At 37.8% G+C, this 26,496-nt stretch overlaps 1 protein-coding gene across 2 annotated transcripts in view; it reads left to right on the forward strand.

The window, feature by feature from the left end:
- Positions 1-26,496, forward strand: part of Cntnap4 (contactin associated protein family member 4) — a 312,074-nt gene that overhangs the window by 86,366 nt on the left and 199,212 nt on the right. For both annotated transcript variants that reach the window (XM_004659600.2, XM_045141713.1), the window contains exon 3: positions 10,595-10,788. In XM_004659600.2, coding sequence (XP_004659657.1) covers positions 10,595-10,788 — 194 coding nt within the window. The remainder of the gene's footprint in view (positions 1-10,594; positions 10,789-26,496) is intronic.

A 26,496-nucleotide genomic window follows, 5' to 3' on the forward strand; every position in this document is an offset into this window, starting at 1 on the left:
CTGATTCCATAATTTTTCTTGTCTTGAGAATTTTGGAAGGAAAGGCTTATCATCACCAGAGCTGGGTAAGGGAAGTTTTGGAAATGTTATTAAGGAGAAAGTTGAATATAAAAGTCGAATTTTGGGAAGTGTGGACAGATACATAAATAAGAGTGTTTTTGACACCTGAGTAAATCTATGGAGCCCAGAGCAAGGGTCAGAGAGCAAGTACAGAGCCAAAGACCAAGACCAGAGAAACCGTGAAAGGTGATAAGAAACAAAAAGAAGAAGCATCCGTGACATTGAGAAGGAATAAGCTAGGCAGAAAACTAAGAGTTAACTTTTGCAGGAGCTAAATGAGGAAAATATATGAAGACATTGAGAGTGATGAGAAATGTAAATATCACTGAAAGGTTATTGAGTTGAGCCACAGGAAGGAGACACTTGATTGCTGCTGGCTTAAGAGTGGATGGGATGAGAAAAGTTGGAAAGAGTGATATCTCATTTGAAGAGTGTCAATATTAAAAGGGGGAAAAAAACTAGAGTGTGGTCAAGAGAAGTGTCTTTCCCTTTTAAAATGAAGAGAGCAGCAGCTGATATAACAGTATAGTGATGGGAAGGATCCATTACAGCTACAGCAACAGTGATGACATGGGAGAGAGAGAGGAGGATTGCTGAAGCAGCAATCCTCAGTGGCTTTGGCACAAATAAAGACTAACTCATAAAAGTGGAACACACAGGGAACAGAGCCAGGTTCCTGACCATGTGCTCAGAACTCGGCCTCATGTTCTCGGTTCACACTGCTTTTCTCTCTCTGCTACCTTCACTGAACTAGGCTATCTGTAAGGGCTCCTACAGTTTGATGCCCACATTCTCTTTCTCTCTCTATCTCGTCACTTTCCCCAGGAGAGCAATCCCAACTCTAGTAGTCCCAGCCAGTTCCTTGCATTGATTCACAGGCCTGGCTCAGGGTCACTTGGTCTATTCCTGGAACAGTCTCTGAGGCCAGAGTCAGCAAAGCTTGGATTTGGACCCAAGAAAACACAAGTAGCAATGTCGATGCTATCTATAGTCTTATTTTCTTACTACAAAAAGAACCACACTGGCCATACTAAACTATTAAAACACTCTAACTGGTTACAACAGAGAAAATACAGACCATTCAATGGAACCAGACAAAATAATGGCACCATGTTCTTTCCATTCCTTAAATCATTGTAATTTAACGTCAAGATCACAATGATCTTGGCAAACTTAGACTCTTGGGAAAACCTAGGTGAAATCATATTTGAAAAAAAATGTAATTATCTTTGCAGGGAACCTTCCTGTGACAATTTTAATTAAGCCAATTATTTTCTAGAAGTTTAGATGTCCTAATGGTGGCTAGCAATGTCATTCAACTATGGTCACTTGTGTTTAGTGTCCTTGAACATCTATGTCCTACACTTAGCCTCTTGAGGAAGAAGTGTGAGCCATCCTTTCCAAGTATGCTCCACAGATATAAATTTGGCATGTCACCTCCACAAATAACCCCAACAAGTGACAATTATGTCTTTTACAATATTGGTAAGTGGTAGATTTTTAAATCTATATTTTAAGGCTTCAAACAAGAGTATTTTTTCCTTTCACTTCCCTGAAACTTAAGGTATCCCTCCTAGATCAACAGTAAGTGTTGATGCTAAATAGCAAGTTCATATATGAGGCTTAAGCATAACTCAGCCAGCCATAGTACTTATAACCAAATAACATGAAATATAATATTATTTTAATATACTTTGATAAATGATGCCACTATGAGACACATAGTGGCAAGTACTCAAGGAATAATGAATGAAAAGGAGTAATTTTTAACTGTCATACCCAGATTTGAATTTTTTTAAATTATTTAATCATTTTTATTTATTTACTTGAGAGTGACAGACAGAAAAAGAGGAAAATAGAAAGAAAGAGAGAGAATGGGCATGTCAGGGCCTCCAGCCACTGCAAATGAACTCCAGATGAGAGTGCCCCCTTGTGCATCTGGCTAACGTGGGTCCTGGGGAATCAAGCCTCGAGCCGGGGTCCTTAGGCTTCACAGGCAAGCACTTAACTTCTAAGCCATCTCTCTAGCCCTGAATAGTTTTAAAATAAGTACTTCCTCACCTACATTAATGTATTTTCATAACATTAGGAAAATTTGCTTACCTTATTTAAATATTCTTAAGATTTATTTGAAGAACGTATAAACATATTTTACCTCATTAGTAGTTTTAATAATGAAGTGTAATGTGACACACACAAATTCTGGTAGTGTACTTGGCATAAAACATGTGCTTGATAATTTTTAGTTTTCTTTTCTGTCTTAATTCATACAGATCTTATTACAGAAGCCAATTCTATGAGAGTCTGACATTTAAAAGTAGTAGGCAACAGATCAAAGACATGCTGTGTTGTGCTCAATCAGTCACTAATTTTTTTTTTAAGACCCAAGTTTACTGTGATCACAACCCTTTGGTTAGAGACAATATCATTAATATCAGTTTCACAACTCAAAAAGTTACAACCATCACACACTGTCAAGATTGTTGAATGTGCAGGCAATCAACAGGGAGTTCATATGCGTAAGAAGAAAAAGTCACACTTACTTCTCATAGCACTATTATAATGTTCAGGAATCTTATATGTGGAGCAATGATCTTCAAATGCGAGTTTCCAGGTTGAAATATGAATTGTTAAGGAATGTTCCCATCTGCATAGATGTGTGTCACTTTATTATGCTGTCTTTCTAATAAGACTAAGGCAAGAGAAAAAAATGGATTGGAAGGAAGCCTGGGATATGGGGAGACAGTGAAATGGAGGAAGAAGACTTTTGTCTTTGTGTTCTGTGCTAACTATTACTAACCACAGGATAGATGGAATTCAGCAAAGATGGTCTTTAGTTTCATCTATTGGGTATTGGGGTATCGGTTTACTGTGATGTTGAATATATTAGCATATTAAAAGCACATTCAGGATAAATAGTACTTGTCCAGCCACCGAAAGGTCCAGTTAATAAACAAAATAAAGAATTCATTGTACTATTTTATTTATATTAACTTGGAGTTTACAATTGGTTGGAGATACCCATCACGTTCTCTATTAAAAGAGTCAACACAATGATGATATGCTTCCAAAAGCCAACAAGAACTGCAGTGGCCAGAGGGCTAGCATGGTGCAACTCTCAACTGTAGCCGCATTTGTATCTCATCCACCACTGACCCCACCTGTCACTTAGCTTTCTTAGAGCAGCCAATTATCTATCCATATCTGCCTTACATCTTCTGCATCACTACTCAACATTTTTCTTAAAGTTACAAGCACATTCCATCACACACTCATACCATGCACATGTGCAGAGCTGCACAGCATAAAACCCAGTCGGGATCTTTCAATTCCCCGTGGCTGACTTATCCTGCTGAAATTACTTGGGAAAGCCTGGAAGCATCAGAATTTCCATTACTTTATCAGTGTACCTTGTTAATGAGATAGCTTAATTTGCATACCAGTAGTACTTTTTCACCACAGGTAAGAAATTGAAATGTTCAAGGTCAATTAACTGCCAATGTTTCAAGTTGGCTAGTGGGGCTGTAAGTGTGAGAGATGCTGGCAAGAGGGAATGGTCAGTGAGGGGCTCCTCTCCCTCCTGATGAGAATTGACGATCCAATTTTAACCTACCTACATTACGCTGATTCTTTTTCCCTTGCTGTGTTCTGCAGTGCTTGCTTGTTAAGTACTGGTCTATAAAGATGCACTGAAATACTATGATATTCCAGATTAAAAAGAACCCAGTGTATCCTCATTACTGATTTCAGAGCATTAAAATTAACCAAAAGGAGCAAGAAGAAAACTAGCCAGCATATTCTCAGAGGTATGAGCTGTCACAGATAAAATTCCACATGTAGAACACCCAAGTTAAGATGGCAGCTGCCTACAGACACCTCCCTTTCCTACATTTTCATTATAAAAAAAGTGGTTAAAAAATTTAGAGAGATATGCAATTATAGCAAGAAGACCCAGGATACTTGGTTAATATCTGACCCCAGAAGACTTTCAAGTCCAAGCTTTTAATAGGCCCTGAAGTGGAGTTGTAAGATTAGAGAGGGCAGTGAAAGGAAATACTCATACCTTCACTACCCCTGTCATGTGCTGTGTTTAAGACATGGCGCTTTGTTAAGCAAGAGAGAAGAATGTTGCTGCTGCAGTCTGGTAGCTAAGGATTTTGACCACCCTTAGCTCCATTTTTTCCTCCATTTACTGGGAACTCCAATTCTCACAAAATGTCACAACAAGATGACAGAGAGGCACTTTTATGTCCTTATCGAGCATTTTGCCTCTTGCCTGCTCCATGGGCAAGGACAGGATGTTCAAGTTCTCTGTGCCTGACTCATCTTTATACTAAATAGTTTTCTTTGAGAATTAGATCACAGTGCTTCAGAGTGCCTAACATCAAGTCCTCACTTGTTCAATAAACACTAAGTTGCACTATAGTAGAGAACAAGTGGAGAAGGATGAATGTTGTCTCATTGCACCCTAAGAAATGAAGTGTGGAGGAAGTGTTGGCTCAGATTCAAAAATAATATGATAGAAGTAGTTCCCAATAGGGTTCAAGAATTTTCTGAACTATTTGTGGTTGAGTACTTTATAAGGTGTACTTCAGATCTTTCAAGAACAACTTCCAAGCAAATAACAGATGGCAGGAGTAAGAATTCCCCTTATGGACAGAAGACAAGAGTGTTAAACAAACAACACTAAGCCAAGCCAAATTCAAACAATGCGCATGTCTACTCTATTAGCTCTCTTGCTTAAAATATGGTTAATATTCTACTCTAATATAAATAAAGTTATTGGTTTTGGTGACCAAGAAAACTTCACTCCCAAATCACACGTTCTTCAATGGCAAATTCAGAGAAAAATAAAAGTGAAAACACACCAACAGTTTTCACCATGTGCACATATTTTAAGTCCACAAATAAATAGCAAGGTACTTTTATATTTGTGGAGTAGAATAATATTCTGAACATGATTCACCTTGAGAAAAAGAAATTTATAAAGGCATCTATTTAAAAGCAGTACTGTAAAAATTATTGAGAATCACACCCTAACACAATCAAGAATAAATGAAGTGCCATCAATAGAGGACATTGCCACAATATTTTTGGTGTGTATTTGGGGGTGCAGTATGTGTTGGTATATATGTTTGTGTCTGTGGTATCTGCACATGGGTATGGAGGTATACCTGGCACTATATCATTTCTTGGATAACAAACATGACCAGAAGCAGCTTAAGGAAGGAAAGGGGTTATTTTTGACTTACAGTTTTGAAGGGAAGTCCATAAAGGTAGGGAAAGCCTGGCATGAGGCGGACACTGACATCACGTTTACAGACCAGCCTGGAGGAAGTAGAGAGTGAGGCAGGCTGACTGCTCAACTGCCTTTCTCCTTTATCAGCAATCAGGGAATCCAGCCATGGGATGATGATAACAGGGTAAGTCCCAATCTAGAAAAATCCCTCACAGACATGCAAAGAGATTCATTTCCCTGGTGACTAGAAATCCTTCATGTTAACAAGCAGAGATTCACCCTCAGAGGAGGCCAAGGAATGATTCTGGGTGTCCGCTAACACTCTTCTACCTCATTTTTCTGAGGCAGAGTTTTGCTGTTAGCCTTTAGTCTCCCATTTTTGATTACATTAGTTGACAAGGGATATCCAGCAATCCTGTCTCTTCTCCCATAAACTGTGAAGTTACATAGCCATTCCTTTATTTAAAAAAAATTAAAGATTTTTATTTATTTGAGAGTGACAGAGAGAGAAAGAGGCAGATAGAGAGAGAGAGAGAGAGAGAGAGAGAGAATGGACGCGCCAAGGTTTCCAGCCACTGTGAATGAACTCCAGACCCGTGAGCCCCCTTGTGCATCTGGCTAACGTGGATCCTGGGGAATCAAGCCTCGAACTGGGGTCCTTACGCTTCACAGGCAAGTGCTTAACTGCTAAGCCATCTCTCCAGCCCCATTCCTTTATTTTTAACTTTAAGAAAGTTTATTTATTTATTTAAGAGAGCAAGAGTGAGAGGGAGAGAATGGGTATGCTACTGCCTCTAGCCACTGAAAATGAACTCAGGACACATGCACTGCTATGTACATCTGGCTTATGTGGATACTGGGGAATTGAACATGTATCTTTAAGCTTCAAAGGCAAGTACCTCAGCCACTAAGCCATCTCTCCAACCATATTTTTAACTTTTTATTGACAATTTTCATGTACAAAGTCTATTTTGATCCTAAACCTATCTCATTACTTCCTTTATTCTCCCTCTCCATTTCCCGTTCACTCAACCCCCTCTTATTTGTAACTCATCCATTGTCTGCTTTGATTATTTTTTGCTCTCCTTCTTCATCCATGACAGAATACTGATGAGTCCAATATTATGCAGGCCTTGTGCAAGCAACCACAGTGGCTGTGCATTCATGAATGCGATGACCACCTCATGTGGGGAAGATAGCATTCCATTGCATTTGTACACATTTTTTGATTCTTACATTCTTCTTGTCTCTTCTACAATGTTCCCTGAGTCTTGAAGGGTATGATACAAACGTCTCATTTAGTGCTGAAGACTAAAATATCGTTTCTCCTCAGCACTTTGATGGGTTTTGAGTCTCCCCAGGAGTTACCACCATCTGAAAAAAAAAAAAAGTTTCTCTAATGAAAAGTGAGAGTAGCACTAACCTATAGGCATAAACGTAAATATTGAGAGGACACTGATGGGCCCAACATATCCATTTAGAAATCAATCAACAGTCATAGCTTCCATTCTAGGGCTTATGTTCTTCCCAGCTGTAAGCTTTTAAAAAATTATTACTTATATTTATTCATTTATTTATAAGAGAGATAGAAAGAGAGAGAGAGGAGGGAGGGGGAGAGAATGGTGTGCCAGGGCTTCTAAGCCACTGTAAATGAACACCAGATGCATGAGCCATCTTTTATATCTGGCTTACATAGGTTCTGGGAGCCTGAATCCTTAGGCTGAAAAGGCAAACACCTTAGCCAGTAAGCCATCTGTCCAGCCTCCATAGGCCTTTGTTTTGTTTTAGAAGATAGGGACTCAGTCTAGCCCAGGCTGACCTGGAATTCACTATGTAGTCTCAGGCTGGCCTCAAACTCATAGCCCATCCTCTACCTCTGCCTCCTGACTGCTGGGCTTAAAGGCAATGGCCCTACACCTGGCCTACATAGGCTTTTGACTAGGTTTTCAGTACCACCCATGCATTCCCCCTTGTGGAATCTAATCAGACATCAGGGATTACTCCCCTAAGAGTCATGCTGCTATTGACCCAGTGGGCACATCTTGCCTGGTTGGTCAATTGTATTACTTGCAGGATACACTATTGATAGCATACTTGTTTTTTAAAGGAGGAGTGCTGGGTCTTCATGCTTGTGAAACAAGAACTCTTATTGGTGCACCAGGCCCCCAGCTCCCCAAACCCCTGTTATAACTTCTCAAATGTTACTTTATGTCAGTTTTGAGGCCTTACAAGAGACCAGTCAGTTTTCTTTCTAGAGCAGCTGATTATGTAATATCATACCACTTCCATTATCAGACTTTCACCATTGTGGGTCACTGTATATCAGTTCTAATCAGATGGGAGCCAGCTAATAGCTAGAGGCATACATGGCTCAGAACATCCTAGACAAAGTATTAAACTACCTAATCTACAAAGCCTAGTAACTTCACCCCACATACTATGCAAAAGTGATCCCTAGGACAGGATAATGAGCTGGAGCATCATCAGAGGAACTATGTCTTTCATGGATGGGAATGTTATTGTGCTTGTTCTACCATTGAAAGAATCTTTAAATCTTATGAAACAGTGGTCAACACAGCTGTTGTGTTCCTTCAGGTGCCATAACGGCATGTGCCCCAGCAGAAAAGCAAGATTTACTGTGTCTTTCTTTGAGCTAGTGTTGTTTGACTCAAGGTTTCAGAAATAGGTCACAGATGTCAAAATAACACTCAAATAAAAATTGTATATAAATGTCATGAGCATGCCATGTCAGAAACACAGAACACATTTGTGTCTTTCCCAGCTGTCGGAATTTATTGAATAACAACAAATTCACAAGGTATGGAGGTTTTGTTGGTAGCAATTTGCCAAGTAGTTCTGCTTTCCTTGAAATTTAGGCTGAGGCAAATACAGTGTGTTTTTTTTTTTTAAATTCCCATGCTAATTACTGATATTAACTCTCAGAGCACAGATTACAATTCATACAGTAAATATTGCTATATATGTGTGTGTGTGTGTGTGTGTGTGTGTGTGTGTGTGTGTGTGTACAGAATGGCTACCAAGGGTTAAAACAGCTATGGCAGAGGTCAAGGAGCTTCAGAGAGGCCTAAGAAGCTTTACTGGGAAAGAGATAGGGATGCAGAGTCTCAGCAGGGGTCAGGTAAATACTCCATCTGGAGGTCTGCTAGAGGTGTGGATACTGCTGGTCAGGCCACTGCCTGCTCACATGCTCCTGCAGCTCTGCCAAAGTGAGGTGTGGAGCCTCAGAGGCGAGGGGCAGGACCAGGTCCTGGCGGAAGGATGGGCGGTAGGTGAAAACTCGAGTATGCCATGTCGACAGAGGGGGCAGAGCCAAGTTTAAGCGCATGGGACATTGGGAGTTGTCTGCCTGAAAATCTCTTGATTTTGGGCCATTGCATTGCAGTGTTAGGTTTCCTCTTCTTGTGGGATCCATGTGAAGTCGTTGATGCTCTCCTTAGTCTGGTATGTGTGTGTGTGTGTGATAAGTTCTCAGGTCTGCTTTTCCTTATCTGATTTTAATATGCCAAGTGCTCTAACAATTTCTATTTACTTGACAAGTTTATAGGGTGGCATGCTTGCTGCTTTTAGGAATGAGATGATCATCAGCCTGTGTTGTATGGTGGTGTTAGTTTGATGCTATTGTTTCTGTGTCTTGTCCACCAACGTACAGAGTCATTCTCCATCCTTAAGATGGAGTTGAATACTGATTGCAAAATGGAGTTTTTCCTGGAAAGGCACAGCTGAAAACAAAACAACACAAAACACAATACTGCTTTACCCAATATGGAATAACATAGAGCAGGACACAGCCTTATCTTAGCAAAATTAATGTCAATCTCTATGTAAAAGTTTAGACCTTATTACCAGAGCTTTAAGGTGAGTGGCGAGAGAATGGAGGAAAGAACTCACAGACTAATATTCTTATTTGGGGTATTATATGATGGCATTATGTTTTAGGATATATTGAAAATGAAATCAAATCTAAGTAAATATGGATTGTAGAATGTGCCAAGCCCTATTACACTGATTTTACCTATGTTACTTGATCAGCAATATCAATATTTAAAATAAACCAAATAACAAATTCACAAAATAAGTCCCCAAATTATTATATAAGCTGAAAAAAATGGGACTATGGAGATGGATCAGTGGTTAAATGTGCTTGCTGTACAAGCAGAGTTTATATGTCTAGAACCCAAGTTAATCCAGATTTAAGTATCACATGCATCTGTCATCTCAAGATGCCTAGAGCAATGGGAGTCAGAGTCAGGAGAGTCCCAAAGCTTATGAACCAGCTAGTCTGGTGTTCATAGCAGCAAAACAATAAATGAGATCTTGCCTCAAACAAGGTGGAATGCAAGGACACACATCCTGAAGCATCTTGAAAGGATGGACATGAGCAATACTACAAAAATTCCACATGTATTGGAGAAAATAAAATAGTAAATTCTACTCATCCATATTTCCTTGAGTAAACACCAGACACCTAGCTTTTACTCCAACTGCTCAAGGACAGCTTGCTTTGTAACGTTTTATTTCTCCCCTTCCTCCTTTCCCAGCTCAGGCAGGGGAGTGCTAGTAAACTGTCTTGATGGAAGTTCTTTTTAGTGTGTCCATCTCAGTGACTTATATATTCTAGCCATGGCTAGTTACAAAGATGACTATCTTTAATAGCTAGCTTACAATATAAAATTTAACCATCTTTTCTCATGTTCTGTTGCAAACTCACTCTGTCATCACCACATAGAACTATTTTTCTTTCTTTGCATTATGGTTGCCTGCACAATATCTTACCATTAATGAAAACATGGGTGTGCTTCAAACATGCTTTGCAATGTCTGTTTCTCCTATGAAGCTGTAAATGTCTTGAGAACAGGGTATTCCTGGACCATCTTTGTTTTCTAAGGCTTAACAATGAACTTTATTTCCTTCTCTAAGAAATCTAAACATCTAGAGGAACTTTGCTAGTTTCATCAGCAGTAGAAGTTTTCCCTTTCTATTCACCTCTGGGCAAAGGGTTCAAACGCCAAACCATTACTCATTCATGCCAGTGGGTAGAGAACATGTTGCTGCCAAGCTCTGACATGGCCTTTCATGTGTCGCATTTGGACTCTAGTTCTCCCCACTGTGTGGAGACTCTAATACCTAGAAATGAACAGAAACTACATGAGCACACAACATTTTTGCTTTTCTATTTGAATTTCTCAACTCCATATAGTCTTACCAGCATTTCTGCTCTCCTAACAAATAGTTAATGAATACTTCTCTCTCAATTTTCTTCTATTTTCACTAAAGGAGCTGGTGGCTGGTCTCCACTTGTGTCGAACAAGTACCAGTGGTTGCAGATTGACCTTGGGGAGAGAATGGAGATCACCTCTGTGGCCACCCAAGGGGGATATGGGAGCTCCAACTGGGTAACCAGCTACCTCCTGATGTTCAGTGACAGTGGAAGGAACTGGAAACAATATCGACAAGAAGACAGCATCTGGGTATGTATCTTCAGCATAAGGCACAATTCTGCAGGGAAGGAGAGACCGTTTTTCCTGCAACTGGCTGTCAGTAACTAAATGCAGCAGCCTCAGAACCTTCCGAATTACTCTAAAACATTTGTAAGAGAAAACATGATATGTATCCATTTCCTAATATGGATCCTGTTTAATTCAGAAAAATCTTCAATGTAAGTTATTTCAGAGTCCTTAGACATTAAATTAGGCTTATTCATCCAGTAAATAGTGTAGAAGTAAGAACTAAACAAGGTTTGTCTGAAAATGTTAAGCTTTATAAAATAGCATGGTGCTTTTACATTGTCTATGAAGTTTGTCAACAAGATTTCTTTCTTTATTTTTTATATTCTACTATTTATTTGACAGAGAAAGAGGGAGAGAGAGAGAGAGAGAATGGGCATGCCAGGGCCTCCAGCCACTGAAAATGAACTCTAGACACATGCACCCCCTTGTGCATCTGGCTAATGTGGGTCTTAGGGAATTGAACCTGGGACCTTTGGCTTTGCTGGCAAACACCTTAATCATTAATCCATCCCTCCGGCCCAAAAGGATTTATTTCTTTTATTTTCTCTGGTTACTGAGATTTCTCCTACATTGTATCTTTAGAATATCAAGGTTTATATTGTTGTATTTGGAGTTATGGGGTGTGTATATACATGTGCATGAATATGTAATATATGATATGCATCATATCACATATAGTATGAATTTTGTAATACACATATATCCTTCTCTAAGTGCGTAAAAGCTATATGTTCTGACTCTATAAGACAGACTTCAAGATAGCATTGGGTTATGATAAAATGAAGTTTAAAAAAATTTTTTTTTGTTTATTTTTATTTGTTTATTTGAGAGTGACAGACACACAGAGAGAGAAAGACACACACACACACACACACACACACACACACAGAGAGAGAGAGAGAGAGAGAGAGAGAGAGAGAGGGGGGGGGGGCGAGAGAGAGAATGGGTGCGCCAGGGCTTCTAGCCATTGCAAACGAACTCCAGACGTGTGCGCTCCCTTGTGCAACTGGCTAACATGGGTCCTGGGGAATCGATCCTCCAACCAGGGTCCTTAGGGGCTTCACTGGCAAGCGCTTAGGTTGCTAAGCCATCTCTCCAGCCCAAAATAAAGTTTTTACACTGACTGATTGCATATAGATCCCTGATCGAGGAAAAAAGATCATGGAAGTTCTTTGGTATTAAAGACAGGAATTCTCTGCTAGTGTAAAAATGTATTTGTTTGGCTCTTATGTGAGACAGGGACAACACAATGCAATCAAAGGACCATTTCCCCTCCCTCTGACTGAGCTGCTGGAACCAGAGAAAATGAGTAACTTAATGAAGCATTGTTCTTAGCACACAGATAATTTGGAAGCCTATTTGGGCACATAATGGTAATTTTCTTTGACCTGTCAATTGTTTCTGTTTTGAAACTTTTTTTGTACTACACTATACATTGTAAGCTTATTGACGAAATGGACTGTAATTTACCCACCTTTGAATCTGGAAAGCTCTAGGTGGTCATTCCATACATGTTTATTGATATTAATCGAATTAAGAAGTGGCCAGTATTTCTCTAGAGAAATGGAATAAGATGTCTATGAGTGAAGAAGAGATGCCTTAAAATCTAAACCAAGTTGAATTTGTGTATACAAGTGAAAAGAAAAGGGGGAAAAAAAAACATAACTTGATAAAAAACCGACCATTCAAACTAGGGAAAAACCAAACAGCAATCATGAACCAATAACAATGAAAGCTTAATGAGGTATTCACTTTAACGAGGTGTTTGGATTATCTTTTACTCATTTTCTGAACTAAGCATTACATTTTAAACAAGACAAGGAGTGGCTAATGCTTGCTAATGCTGTGCTAAGTAAAATGTAGGGTCTGAGCATTTCTTAAGAGTGATAGACCAACCAGGTACTGTGTTTCTGATCTTCAGACTTGGGGAAATACAAGTCTATACATTGTTATTTGATTTTTCTCTGGTTTCATTCTTTAAAAGATGAGGTATTCAGAGTGAAAATGGTAACAGAAATGATACTGTCACTATCTAAACCAGGAAAAGTAAAGACAGATCATCTGTCATAGTACTCTGACAGTAACATTGGTCTTTAGAACATGCTCTAATGTGTGTGTGTACTAATGGGAGTCTAAGTTTGAGCTCCCTGTAAATAAAAACTCTATCTTCTTGCACCTCATCTGAGCATTTTCAGAGACCAATAGTACTTGGAATGTTGCAGGCAAATACTAAGTGAATGAGGAAATGAGTTAGTGAATTTAATGCATATTCTTGTAGAATCCTCTTCTAATTACATGAAAATTAATTCTTTCCTGCACCCACCAGCTAGTTTAATATAACTTGAATTAGGATGACCTATTTTTCTCTTCTCTATAAATTTTAAACTTTCTTTTTTAATTTTTTTTTTCATTTTTATTTATTTATTTGAGAGTGACAGAGAGAGAGAGAGAGAGAGAGAGAGAGAGAGAGAGAGAGAGAATGGGTGTGCCAGGGCTTCCAGCCACTGCAAACAAATTCCAGACACGTGCACCCCCTTGTGCATCTGGCTAACGTGGGTCCTGGGGAATCAAGCCTTGAACCGGGGTCCTTTGGCTTCATAGGCAAGTGCTTAACCACTAAGCCACCTCTCCAGCCCAATTTTAAACTTTCTTAAGGTAGATGTTTTAGCTTTTCATCTTAGCATTTCTTGTATCCAATTCCCAGTGTGGGACAACATGTAACATAACTTTTGTTGAGTGAATTAGTTAAGAAACCAACAGATGAATGGATATATTTGAATGCATTGGTCTTCTTGCCTATAACAATCTTTGTACAAAGTTCTGGGAGATAGTAAGCAAGTTTGTATCAATATTATTGATGGGAGAAAGCACCCCAGAGGTCTGGAGAGATAGCTTAGTGGTTAAGGTGTTTGCCTGTGAAGCCTAAGGACCCATATTGAACTCTCCAGATCCCAAATTAGCCAGACTCACAAAGGTAAGGCAAGTGCAAGGTCACACATCCCCACTAGTTGGCACATATGTCTGAAGCTCAATTTCAGGGGCTGAGGCCCTGGCATATCAATTCTCTTTCTTTGCCCAAAACAAAAGTTAAGAAAAAGAAAGCACACCAGGATTAACTAGATATGGTTGTGGAAGGACATCAGATGTTATATGCAGACCCCTAAGGATTTTGAAATGGATAGATTATGAAAGTCATAGAATGAATTTGTCAAGAAAGGCTTATGGAAGTCCCGAAAATAACATTATAATTTAGAGTCTGGGAGGATTTAGGAAACTTTCATGCAGATGGAAAAGCATGAACAAAATCTAGGCATAGCAGACATTCAGAAATACAGTCTTCTATATAACAACCAGTGAGATTATAGAACAGATAAGGGCCAGAATTTAGCTCAGTGCTAAAGTGCTTGCTTAGCTGTACAAGGCCCTAGATTTGATCCCCACTACTGCAAAACAAAAGTGAAAACTAAAAAGCCCTGATTAGATGAAACTTTCAAGTTTGGGAAGGACTTGTTCATCATTTTGGATGTGACTATAGAACATTGATAGATAACTTGGAGCATCTAGTTCAAAATTAACATAGTGCAAAAGATACAGTGATCAACATAACATTGGTATGAACATTGTATGGGTATAATAGGCCCCAATCAATCAATCAATCAATCAATATCTATCTATCTATCATCTATCTATCTATCTATCTATCTATCTATCTATCTATCTATGTATCTATCTATCTATCTATCTATCAATCATCTATCCATCTAATCATCTATCATCTATCTATGTATCTATCTACATACCCATCTGTCTTCTATCCCATCTATCACCTACCTATATCTATATCTATCACCTTTTCTCTAATCTCAACATATATTTAATAAGTTTCAATACTTTTACTTTATGTCTATGGTTACATGCTTACATTTGTACATTTATATGTATCTCCTTGTCACAGGTAGGCGGCACAGTTATACTCTCCTTCATAGTCATCCTGGTCCCATGTTGAGGGATCCCTTACTTGTGATTCTATAGTTTTTAGAACATGAGAAGTCAGACATGGCAACTTTCTACCTTGGGTTGTGGCTTTTTTTTTTTCCCCTGGGAAGGAAGGACACATGCATTTCATCTTAAACAGTTTTTAGTCTGAGAACAATCCTGAGTGAGTATACAGAGTAAAGAACTTAACCTGGTGTTATGTTTTACAAATGTGTATTTTATAACTTGCTTTTTTGCTTTTCTTTAAGATTTTCTAGATATTATGGGGTATATACCAATTATACCAAATGTGCCAATTTCTTTTAAGAGCCTCACAGTCTGTCTCAGATGATACAAATAAATCTATATAAGAGTTCGGAAACACATAAGGTATTATAAGAGCATGCAATAGAGAAAGAAAAGGCAAGTATTATTGGCTTAGGAACAAATATAATAAAAATATCAACATTGAGCAAAACACTGCACTGAGGTTTCTTCAGTTCTCCTCAGTTGATCTCATAGTAAGTACCAGAGAGAGCAATGGCTTCTGCATACCTAAAAGACTTAATGAAATACTCTGCTGTTTCTCACAAATAATCATTGAGGAGAAAGACAAATATTGTATTTATCAAATAAATATGTCATTTAATGAAAATGTAAAGTTGATAGATGTGTAGTATTTAAAAACATTAAAATATTTCTTCAGATTAAAACTTATTATCTAATATTCATCAGTTATAATTTACATAAAGTAGTAGGTTTGATGGTGAATAAATATTTTATGGCAATTTAGAACAACTAAAATGATTCCTTTTAAATTCAGGACAAAATACAACACCCTCAACACCCATGATAAAAAGACTCTTTTCAGCTAGTTTAGTGTAAGTGATGAAAAGGTAAATGCATGGTACAATTTTAACTCATTTAAGAACAATTGCAGAAGTATGAAACTATCATCTTAGAAATTATTTTAAGTAAATAAAAAAGGACTTTATAGCCAAATTCTCCAAGTTTTCTCTTATAAACACTCACGATGCATTTTTCCTACTCACAACTGCAAGGAGTGGCATGGCAGCCAACTTCTAAATCACTTGGGTAAATATGACTGCTAAGCACAACAGTGGATTCCACTTGTATCTGAACTTCCAAGTCAACACCTCTATTGTGTTTCTAAAATTAGCACATCCTTGTTCTTAACTAGAAGTCTCATGGTTCAGTTCTGGGTTTGGCTGGTGAGAGACACAGGGACAGTGTGACATAGTGCAGACAGTTAGAAGTACTACCTACCCCCAAATAGTCAAGCCCTCTTTATCACTGTGAATGATTGAGTTGTGAACTCTTACAAACCAGGCAAGAGGAAATACTACTGCAGATATTTTAGCTCATATTTTTTTCCAAGTCAAATAAATAAATGCCTGGGGAGGCAAAACCATGAGAGGTTTATACTAACCTAGGTGGGTGCCCCTCCTAGAGAGTGACATTTTCCCTAGGCCTTTTCTGTGCTGAGCCCTTATTCTACTGACCTAAGCCTACAAAAAGCATCTGTGGTGATATGAAGTACAATAGTACTAATGCCACGGATGTCAACATGTCAAATTGTCAAGCTTAATGCATTATGATGCTTGCTGCAGCACTTGGCAGATGCCTAGGGAGTGCCTTAAGCTGCTTCTGCCTTTCAAGACACTAATCTTTCAAAGATATTTTTAATTAAAGTCTACATTATTAGCCTGTATCTTCCAGAAGCTTCCTGCTTATATTTCTGTGTAACTATGAATTCTACACCTTTTGAAAAATGATTAACCTAGCACTTTATGGTTAAAAGGTATCTTTATTTTCATTGTAAAGTTGGTAAGAGCACTTAACATGAAATTTATCCTCTTAGCAACATTTTAAATATACGACACGAATTGTTATTTACAAGCAGTGTTGTATAGCAGCTATTTAGAAATTAATTATCCTGTGTGACGAGAGTATCATGCCTGTTGAATATGGTGACTCTGCATTTCACCCTCCCCACTGTCTAGCAACCACCATCCAACTTTCTACTTCTATGTGCTTGATGATTTCAGATTCTTCACATAAGTGGTATCATATGGTATTTAACCCTTGGCTGTGTTAGCTCACTTAGCACAATGCCCCTTAGGTTCATCCATATTGTAATAATATCTTTTCTTTTTTAAGGCAAAATAACATTTCATTATATGTATGTAACATTCTCTTAATCTGGTCTTCTATGGTCAGTAAGGTCCCATGGTATATTCCTACTCTTAATATATTTTAAGCATATTCTGTATCATGTATTGTTTCCCATTGTGTCTCCACCTTTTTGAATATTCACTATAGAACAAGGCCAAACATGTACAACTTTCTAACCTCTTTGCCTCCTATCCAGTACTCTGGTGTTTTGCTTACAACAGATACTCTAATAGGTGTCAGTTGATGTCTCATTGTCATTTTGATTTGCATTTTCTTGATGGCCAGTGTTGCTGACCATCTTTAGAATTTATGTCAATATACAGTAAACAAGAAATACATATCACCCCTATGAGGCATAGGCAAATAACTGTTGACTAGCTTTCTGTAATGAGTTTAAGGAATTCTTTATATGTGTTGCATGTTTAGTTTTTTCTTTTTTCTTTTTTTTTTTTTAAGACAGGGTCTCATGTAGTAGCCCAGCATGGCTTTGAACTTATGATCTTCCTGTCTGTGCTTCCAGAATGCTGAGGTTACAGATGTACACCACTATATCTAGTTTATATTTATTTTTATCTACCCTAGTAATATATCTAAGATGGGCATTAATAACAAGTCTCATTTGCTTGTATCAAAAAAGAATAAACTACTTAGAAATAAACTTAACCAAAAGGGTAGAAGATATGCATTCTGAAATATACAAAATATACTTGAAGAGATTAATGTAGAAATAAAGAAGTAAAAAGATTTCTATGTTTATATTATAATATTGAATATTATTGAACTGTCCACACTACCCAGCAGAATCTACATATCCGGAATAATTTGTATAAATATCCTGAATGCACGTTTGGCCAAAATACTTTAAAAATTTTAAAATTAAATTTGAATCACACAGTACCCTAATTAAGCAAAACATTCTTGAGAAAGAAGAACAAAGAGAGGCCTCATATACCCTGATGTGAGCAAGAGCCTTTAATGCCTGATCTTCTTCCCATAATGCGAAGCTCCAATGACTCAAATAGTGTGGTATGGCCATAAAGTCAGACATTCAGACAATGGGATAGAGTGGAACAGACAAGTAAACCCACACATTTATGGTCAAATGCGGAAGCCCAAAAAGTGAAGAATTCACAATGGGGAAGACATTCAACAAACGATGCTTGGGAAACTAGATGTGGGCATGCAAAATAATGAAATTAAAATGGAATAAAGACTTACATGCTTAGTCCAGGCATATAAAACTGCTAGAAAATACAAGAGATATCTTGTTATATTAATAAATATCATCTTTGGATATGACAATAAAATGATAGACACCAAAATCAGATCTATACAAGTGGGACTACAGTAAAGCAAAAACTTCTTCATAGCAAAATATGCATTAATGGAGTAGAAAATATCCTATAAAGTGTAAGAAAAAAAAGTGAGAGAATATTTTCACATCATGTATTTAATAATGTGTTAATATCTGAAGATATTTGGATTTTTATTTTTATTTATTTATTTACAAGGAGAGAGAATGAATATGAGAATATGAATAGGAATGCCAGGGCCTCCTGCCACTGCAAACAAACTCCAGGTGCATGTGCCAGTTTGTGCATCTGGCTTTACATTAGGACTGTGGAATCAAACCCAGGTCATCAGGATTTGTAAGCAAGCTTCTTTAACCACTGAGCAATCTCTCTAATCCCTGAGAGTTTTAATATGATCTTCATCATGAGTCAGAACAATTTATTTGCTAGTACCACTTACATTTTTTTATTTTTATTTTTTGTTTTTTTGAGGAAGGGTCTTACCTGGAATTCACTATGTAGTGTCAGGATGACCTCAAACTCTTGACCATCTTCCTACTTCTGCCTCCCAAGTGCTGAGATTAAAGGCGTGCACCTTCTTGAACAGGTAGTCTGCTTAATTTTACATCTGTCCTGTACCTCTTCTGGAGGTTGTTATATTATAGCACCCTTTTGCAAAACTTATATGGGATATATATTTTTGGAATTTTATATTATATACAACATGCAGGGAATATAAATAACTCCTGCAAGCCATAGGTAAAGAAATACAGCAATGTAAGACAAATGGTGATATGGCTTAACATTCTTCAAGTTGATCTGTCTATAAACAAGGATATGTCTGAAGAGAGTGATTAGAGCTAGCAGGAGGCTTGATTTGGTAGCTCCTTAAAGTGTATGCCCAATCAAGATCATTCTCAAGTCATCGATCAGAAAATAACATGTTTGTAAAACATTGTGACTAACATCTCCCATTAGACCATATGTCAGTTCAGTGACAACATCTCCCTTTTTCTCTGTTCCTTCTCATCATTGTTTTGATGTCTCAGATGTCAGCTTTTGGCATTTTTTTTTTTTCATTCCCAGAAGGCTAAGGTTGGCATTTTCCTTTCTTGGAAGCAATTCTGTCCCTTTGAAGTGTTACTTCATTATTTTATTTGGCTGAGATAAAACTACCTTAGTCACACTTTCCTAATTGTCCATGTTTGATTTTCCAACTTATTAAGCATAATTCCTTGAGAGAAGAGGATATAAAAATATGTAACTTAGAAAGGGCAAGGTAAGATTTGGAACTGTTATATTCTTTAAAGATATAAGAATTACCTGATCATTTTTAAGAGATAATTCAGCAATGTGCCTAAAAACAAAATTAATTCTTATAATCATTAATTTGCCTTCATACATGTATAAACAGATTACAAAATTCCTTTTTTGTGTTTTTTGTTTTTGTTTGAGACAAGGTCTCACTTTGTAGACCAGGCTGGCCTGCAACTCATGGCATTTTCCTGCCTTAGTCTCTGAGTTTCCTGACTGCTGAGATTATAAGTGTGAATTACCATTCCTAGCTTCCTTTTCTAATTGAACCAAAAATGAATAAATACCAAGGAAAAAACTTAATAGAAAAAATATAAGAATCCAGTTGTAGTGGTTCATGCCTTTAATCTCAGCATGTAAGAGGCTGAGGTAGGAGGATCACTGTGAGTTTGAAGCTAGCCTGAGACTACATAGTGAATTTCAGGTCAGTCTGGTCTAGAATGAGACCAAAAATAAGTACATAAGGTATAAAAGTGAATTAGAATGTCACTAAATGACATAAAATATAAATATAAAAATCACAAATAGATGGCAGTATAAAGAAGCTACTTAATCTATTAAAAGTAATGAGTCAAATGAGATCATTCTGAGTAAATAAATTATGTGGTAAACTCAATAATGTAATTAACAAAATAATACTAGTAAGGAAAAGTAGATGTTAGGAAAATATATGTACAATAATTAAAACATATTGATTGGCATTAGTACATTAAAACAGTAGGTAAGCAAGTAAAATATTCATTATCAAATCTAAATACACTTAAAATTTTGGATAAAACAGACATGACATTTAAAATATATAAGGAAATGTTAGTCAATGTAGACTTTGGTAAGCCCTCTAGAAAAAGAAATAACCTTTTTACATCCAAATAGTCACCATATTAATTATACATTTATAACTATTGACTATAACTATATTGACTATTAACTATAACTAACTTCCTATATGAATATAGGAAGAAAATACAAGACAATGTAAAGCTAAACATATGACATTAGGATGGGCTTTTCTTTATTCACAAGAGAACTAAACTCAGATGTTACAGAGAAAAAAGATGCAAAACTGAGTAATATGCAGAAAGCTGCATGAAAAATTGACTTAAAACATTGAAAGAAAAAGACTGAATTGGGGATATCTCTGATGTAGCAATGCTCACTGTGGTTCACCTGAATGAAGCAGTGATCTCCGGTTAAGATTGACACTCTGACTGACTGATTGAATAGGCTTCTTTCAGCTTGAGGTCTGCTCAGGGTTGAAAAGGAATGAAGGACAGGCTGTAACCCAGCAAGCTCAGCAGCAGTGTAATGGATGTTCAGAGATGCTGAATTGCCTCTCAATGTTCCAGTGACTTTAATTGGGACAAACATGTCCATAATGGGAACATCAAGGTGGTTGTGATGGCCACAGATGAGGGAAGCCCTCAGTTATAAGAGTCATCTGCCCATACACATTAGTCATGATCTAATCCCTCAAGGACCCTTGCCAACTTTGTTCTCTAGGTTAGCTGCATCTTGTGAATCCTAGGCTACTCTCTGATTCCAGGTTATGACTGATTGTCCTACAATTTACTGTGTATTCTATCTTGGTGCCCCAGTAGACTGTTTAGAGGTGAGAACACGGGTATTGGGATTTAAAAAACCCACATAGGAAACACCAATTTGTAGCAAAGAATAGAAATATTTGGGTCACTCAGTAAGCTTGACAAACAGGTACAGATGCTTAGTTCAGTATAGAACACAGACGCAGGATGTCAATTCGTTCTAGCTCCTGCACACTCCTGTGTGTTCCTGATATTAGTGCTGCTAAAAAAATTTTGGCTAAAACTCAGGACTGGGGGGGAAAAAAAAACCCTACACACCAAATATTAAGTATACCTCCACTGACAGCAACACTATTTCCTTAATTTCTAAAGCTATGCTATTCAAAACACTTGCTACTAGTCATATGGTTTCTTAAATTCAACATTTATTAAGATGAAATAAAATTTAAGAAACATTAGGTCAGGTATATAGCACAATGTCAGAAAGTATGCTTAGTATATGGGAGGTTCTGGGTTCAATCCTCAGCACTAAATAAATAAATAATAGAAAAATAAAAAGAAAAGAAAATTAAAAGAAGATAGGTAATAAAATATTAGTGCTCAAAGGCTGTGTTAGACAAGCTATGCTACTTTGCTAATGCAGTTATAGAACGTTTCTGTCACCATATAAAATTCTACCTTACTACACAGGTACAAAACATCATTTACATTCATGATAATAATGAAGCCTTGACTTTCTTGTTTTTTTAATAAGACAAAATTATGAAAATCTGAATAATAGAAAGGAAAATTATATATAGAAGTATCTTTATTCTTATTCAAAATTGGGGTAATGCTTCCTAAAAGAGTAGAATGAATGAGAAAATTTGAAACTATAGTACAAATTATCTTTCAAATTTATACAATATAATGTGTTCTTTAATTTTCATAGTTATGTATTTAATCTAATAACTTTTCATAGCTATTTGAAAGACTTTTCTTATTTTTTATTTTAATTAATAAATAATTTATTTGGTTTTTCAAGGTAGGGTCTCACTCTAGCACAGGCTGATCTGGAATTCACTATGTAGTCTCAGGGTGGCCTCGAAATCACAGTGATCCTCCTAGCTCTGCCTCCTGAGTGCTAGGATTAAAGGCATCTGCCACCACAACTGGCTCTTAATTTTATTTTTGAGTGAGACACAGAGATACAGAGAGAGAGGGAGAAAGAGGGAGAGAGAGAGAGAATGGGTATGCCAGGGTCTTTCAGCCACTGTGAACAAACTCCAGACACAAGAGAAGCTTGGATTAAAGGGGGTAAGCATAGTTATTTGAGAGGCTGCTCTTTTCTAAAAACAATTTAAGGGCTGGAGAGGTGGCTTAGCAGTTAACCGCTTGCCTGTGAAGCCTAAGGACCCCGGTTCAAGGCTCGATTCTCCAGGACCCACGTTAGCCAGATGCACAAGGGGGGGCACGTGTCTGGAGTTCGTTTGCAGTGGCTGGAGGCCCTGGCATGCCCAGTCTCTCTCTCTGTCTCTGCCTCTTTCTCTCTCTGTCTGTCGCTCTCAAGTAAATAAATAAAAATAAACAAAATAATTAAAAAAATTTTAAAAATTATTTATGTGAAAGAGGAAGGGAAGGGGTGAGGGAGGGAAAGACTAGAAATGAACTCCAGACACATGCACCCCCTGGTGCCTCTGACTTAAGTGGGTCTTGGGTTGGCTTTGCAGGCAAACACCTTAACCACTAAGCCATCTCTCCAGGCCTTGAGAAATATTTTGATGTATGTACCCTTCTTCTTAGCCAAAGAGCTGTGGAGATTCTGTCCGGAGTCTATGAGTTTCCTTTCCAAGAGATTCTGATTTTGTTCCCAGTACCAGGTATGAAATCCCTCCCACTGAGCTGGTCTCATGTACAATCTAAGAACAGTTGGTTACCTGCCTAGGCTGTGTGCCACTATTGGACGTATGTGCACTCCTTGCCTGTCAGGTTGACTTTGTAGCTTGCACACTTTCCTATTTATTCAGGCTATTGGTGACCAGTTTCCTCCAGTGCCCTGATGGCTATCCTGGAGCAAACTAGTTTTCATCTCAGTTCTAACAAGTTCTCTTGATGTTGTGTCTCCAAAGCCTGTGGTGTCTTCAGCAATAGGTTCTTACCTTTTAACTCTGGCAGGTAACCAAGTGCTTTAGCAATGACTTTCATTATTTTGGAGACCTCCTTAACCAACAGCTAGCTCATTGTGTGAGGTAACCCAACTCTGACCCTGGGATTTTCCAGCCAGACCTATGGGGTTAAGGTTAAGCTTTCTTCCTGTCTTTAGATACAAACTCAACTGTTAATTCTTTCTGAAAAAGTATTAGAAGTAATATTTGAGTCTTCTGAGCATCTACTATCCTGGCCAAACTGACATAAAATTGACCATTCATAGTGTTATGGTTTGAATGTGAAATGCTTTCTATAAGCTTGTATGTTGGTCCCCAGCTGGGAAAATTTTGGAAATATTAAGAGGTGGGGCCAAGTTGGAAGAAATAGATTAGCAAGGATATGTTTCTGAAGGTTTTATCTGTTTACTGTCTGCTACGAGGTGAGCAGGCTCTGTCCCATGCTCCCACCATCATGATGTTTTTATTCCTCAAGATCCAGAAAATGGAACCAAGTGACTATGGACTGGAATCTCTGAAACTGTGAGCAAAATAAATATACCCTTCTTAAGCAGTAGAATCTGTCAGGAAATAATTGGTCACAACACTGTTAAAACTGACTAATGCACATAGATATAGATGTTTCCTATTTTGCATAATATTGTGTGATGCTTATTGATAAAAAAATACCAAACAGAAGTTATCAGTATGAGGCATCATATGTTATTTTTTAGTGTTTATTTTGGTAACAATTTAAACATATTTTTAATATATTTACATTTATATATATACATTTATATAAGATTATATATATAGTCATTTGTATAATGGCTGGAGGGGGCACTCATATATACAGCAGGTCACCTCATCTTTGAATATATTATGAGAGAGTAAGAAGGAAGAAAACTGTAGTTCTTTTTCTAAAATGCCCTGTGAGTCAGTGCCCAGTTAGCAAATCAGAAGTCACTCCAGGCCTCTGAAAGTGGAAAGTCATTACAGGAAAGTGGTTACAGGTGATGGAAAAACTGAGCTGCCGTAGATGAGATGGTAAGACAACTCAGCGTTTAGTTCCAGCAGGGTGATGTTGAAACTACTGGAATTGTAAGCATAACCAGAAGACAGTGTGTCCAGAGCCCAGCACTATCTAGATGGGAATGGAGCCATGACAAGGGCTGTCCAATAGAGAGCTGTGAAGTGGGATACAGCCATGAGGGCTATTTCTAGAGACTCTAGTATGGGCAGCTTCCCCTGAAGAATGTTTTTGTGATTGACAGGCAAATGTAGATGAACTCTTAAGGGAGGGGACAATGGTATGCCTTTGCTCTTTTACCAGCAACCTTCTTCTAGGTGGTAATCTAAAGACCTTTGAGGCAGGTTAGAATGTCATGTCTCCATCCATGGCCATAGGTATGACTCAGATCCCATTCTTTTGACCAGCAATTAGAGTTTTGAAGTTTCAGTACCTGGAATTACAAACTGCTGATTATGAGGAAGGAGTCCATCCTCAATGGCTGCCAAGTGTTCTAAATACCTACCTAGCTACCTAGTGAATTTTATCTGGAAGTCATTGGCACAGGATTTGAAGGTACTCCATTCCCATCATGCACCCTTCCATGTGTCATATCAGAGCAAGAAAGTATTGTGCACATTTCTAAGTGGAACAAGAAAGTGGTTGTGACATCCCTGAAATCACCTCCTTGAGTTTCTTATACTTTTTTTAATAGAATGATGGTACAAGTAGAATCCAGGTGCCTATTGAGAGATTTCTTATTCTCATTAGTTCTCAAAGTGCATATTTTCCCATTGTTATATTATAGTTTTCTCCTCTGACCTAAACATGGCTCACTCCATCACCACCATGGAACAGATAACTTTGAGCTTCATCATGGTAACAAATTAAGCAAAAGAGTATCGTGATGTCTGGTTCTATGATAATGATAATGATAATGAGGTTAACAGGCCATAGTAGAAGGGGGGAAGGGAGAGTCACCAGGCTCTCCATTCCCACTCTTCTTACTTCCCATTTGCACTTGGGGTTGGGAGATGTTAGCATGTATAGGAGGTAGAAGATTAATTAAAGAAGAGAGAGCATTGTGGAAAATTTTCACCCAGACTGAGATGGAACTTTTTGGTGATATAGGTATTGTTGAGTTACCTACTTGTCTGTAAGTAATCTTTCACTTTTGATTATGGAAGTGAGTCTAATCAATTCATAGAATTATCAAAATGGACTTGGTAGAATCTTTGGTCTCCTGTGTGGAGTAAATAGATAGGCACTATTTCCTCAGAACAAGTCCCCCAACATCCATCTAAGTAGAATGCAGATCAACATTTTGATGCTGAGGATGCCTGAATTCATAACAACCAGTGGGCCTTTATAAAGCTTAACACTTAGCTCACTTCCCTCCTGCTTATGTGACAGAGTATGCAAAGCTAGTAAGAAAAATCATTCAATGTGTATAAGAAGAGAATCAATGTACAAGACTGAATCTTGAGTTTAGGGTCATTTTTTTCATACATATTATAATCTGAATAAGTAGAATGGTGTGATTCTTTATAAAAATAAATTATAGGGCTGGAAAGATGACTAAATGGTTAAGACATTTGCCTGCAAAGCCTAAGGTTCCAGGTTCTATTCCCTAGGACTTGCGTAAGCCAGATGCTCAAGGTGGCACATTCATCTGGATTTCATTTGCAGTGGCTGGAGGCCCTGGAGTGCCCATTAATACTCTCTCTCTCCCTCTCTCTCTCTTTTCATCTATCTGCCTCTCTTTCTCAAATAAATATATTTAAAAATTAATCATACACCCAATTCTTTGTTATTTGTTGACACATGCGTTGTATTTCAAATCCTCAGTTTTATTTCTGTGTGAGAAAATGGCGTTGCTGTTCCCTGTCAAACATTTGGCAGATGAACTCCAGGGTTCACTGCTGAGGACCAGGTGGAAGAGAATATATGTGGATTAGTACACATCTGTTGTCACTTCTGGGTTGTGATTGTCATATACTCTTGGTGGGCAAAGAGCAGCCTGTGACTAGATTTCACAGAAATGTTTTGCTTGGCAGGTGGACTGGATAGCTCTGTCCAACTCTCAGCCCAGCATGTGTCATTTAAGGCTTCCTTGTGCCTCACAGCTCAACAATCAGATGTTTAATGTCAACTCTCAAGATCGTCACTAACATTTGTTGGATTCCTATACTTCTCTTCTGGGTCACTGACATTATTAT

The sequence above is a fragment of the Jaculus jaculus genome, chromosome 1 (assembly GCF_020740685.1).
Source record: "Jaculus jaculus isolate mJacJac1 chromosome 1, mJacJac1.mat.Y.cur, whole genome shotgun sequence".
NCBI classification, from domain to species: Eukaryota; Metazoa; Chordata; class Mammalia; order Rodentia; family Dipodidae; genus Jaculus; species Jaculus jaculus.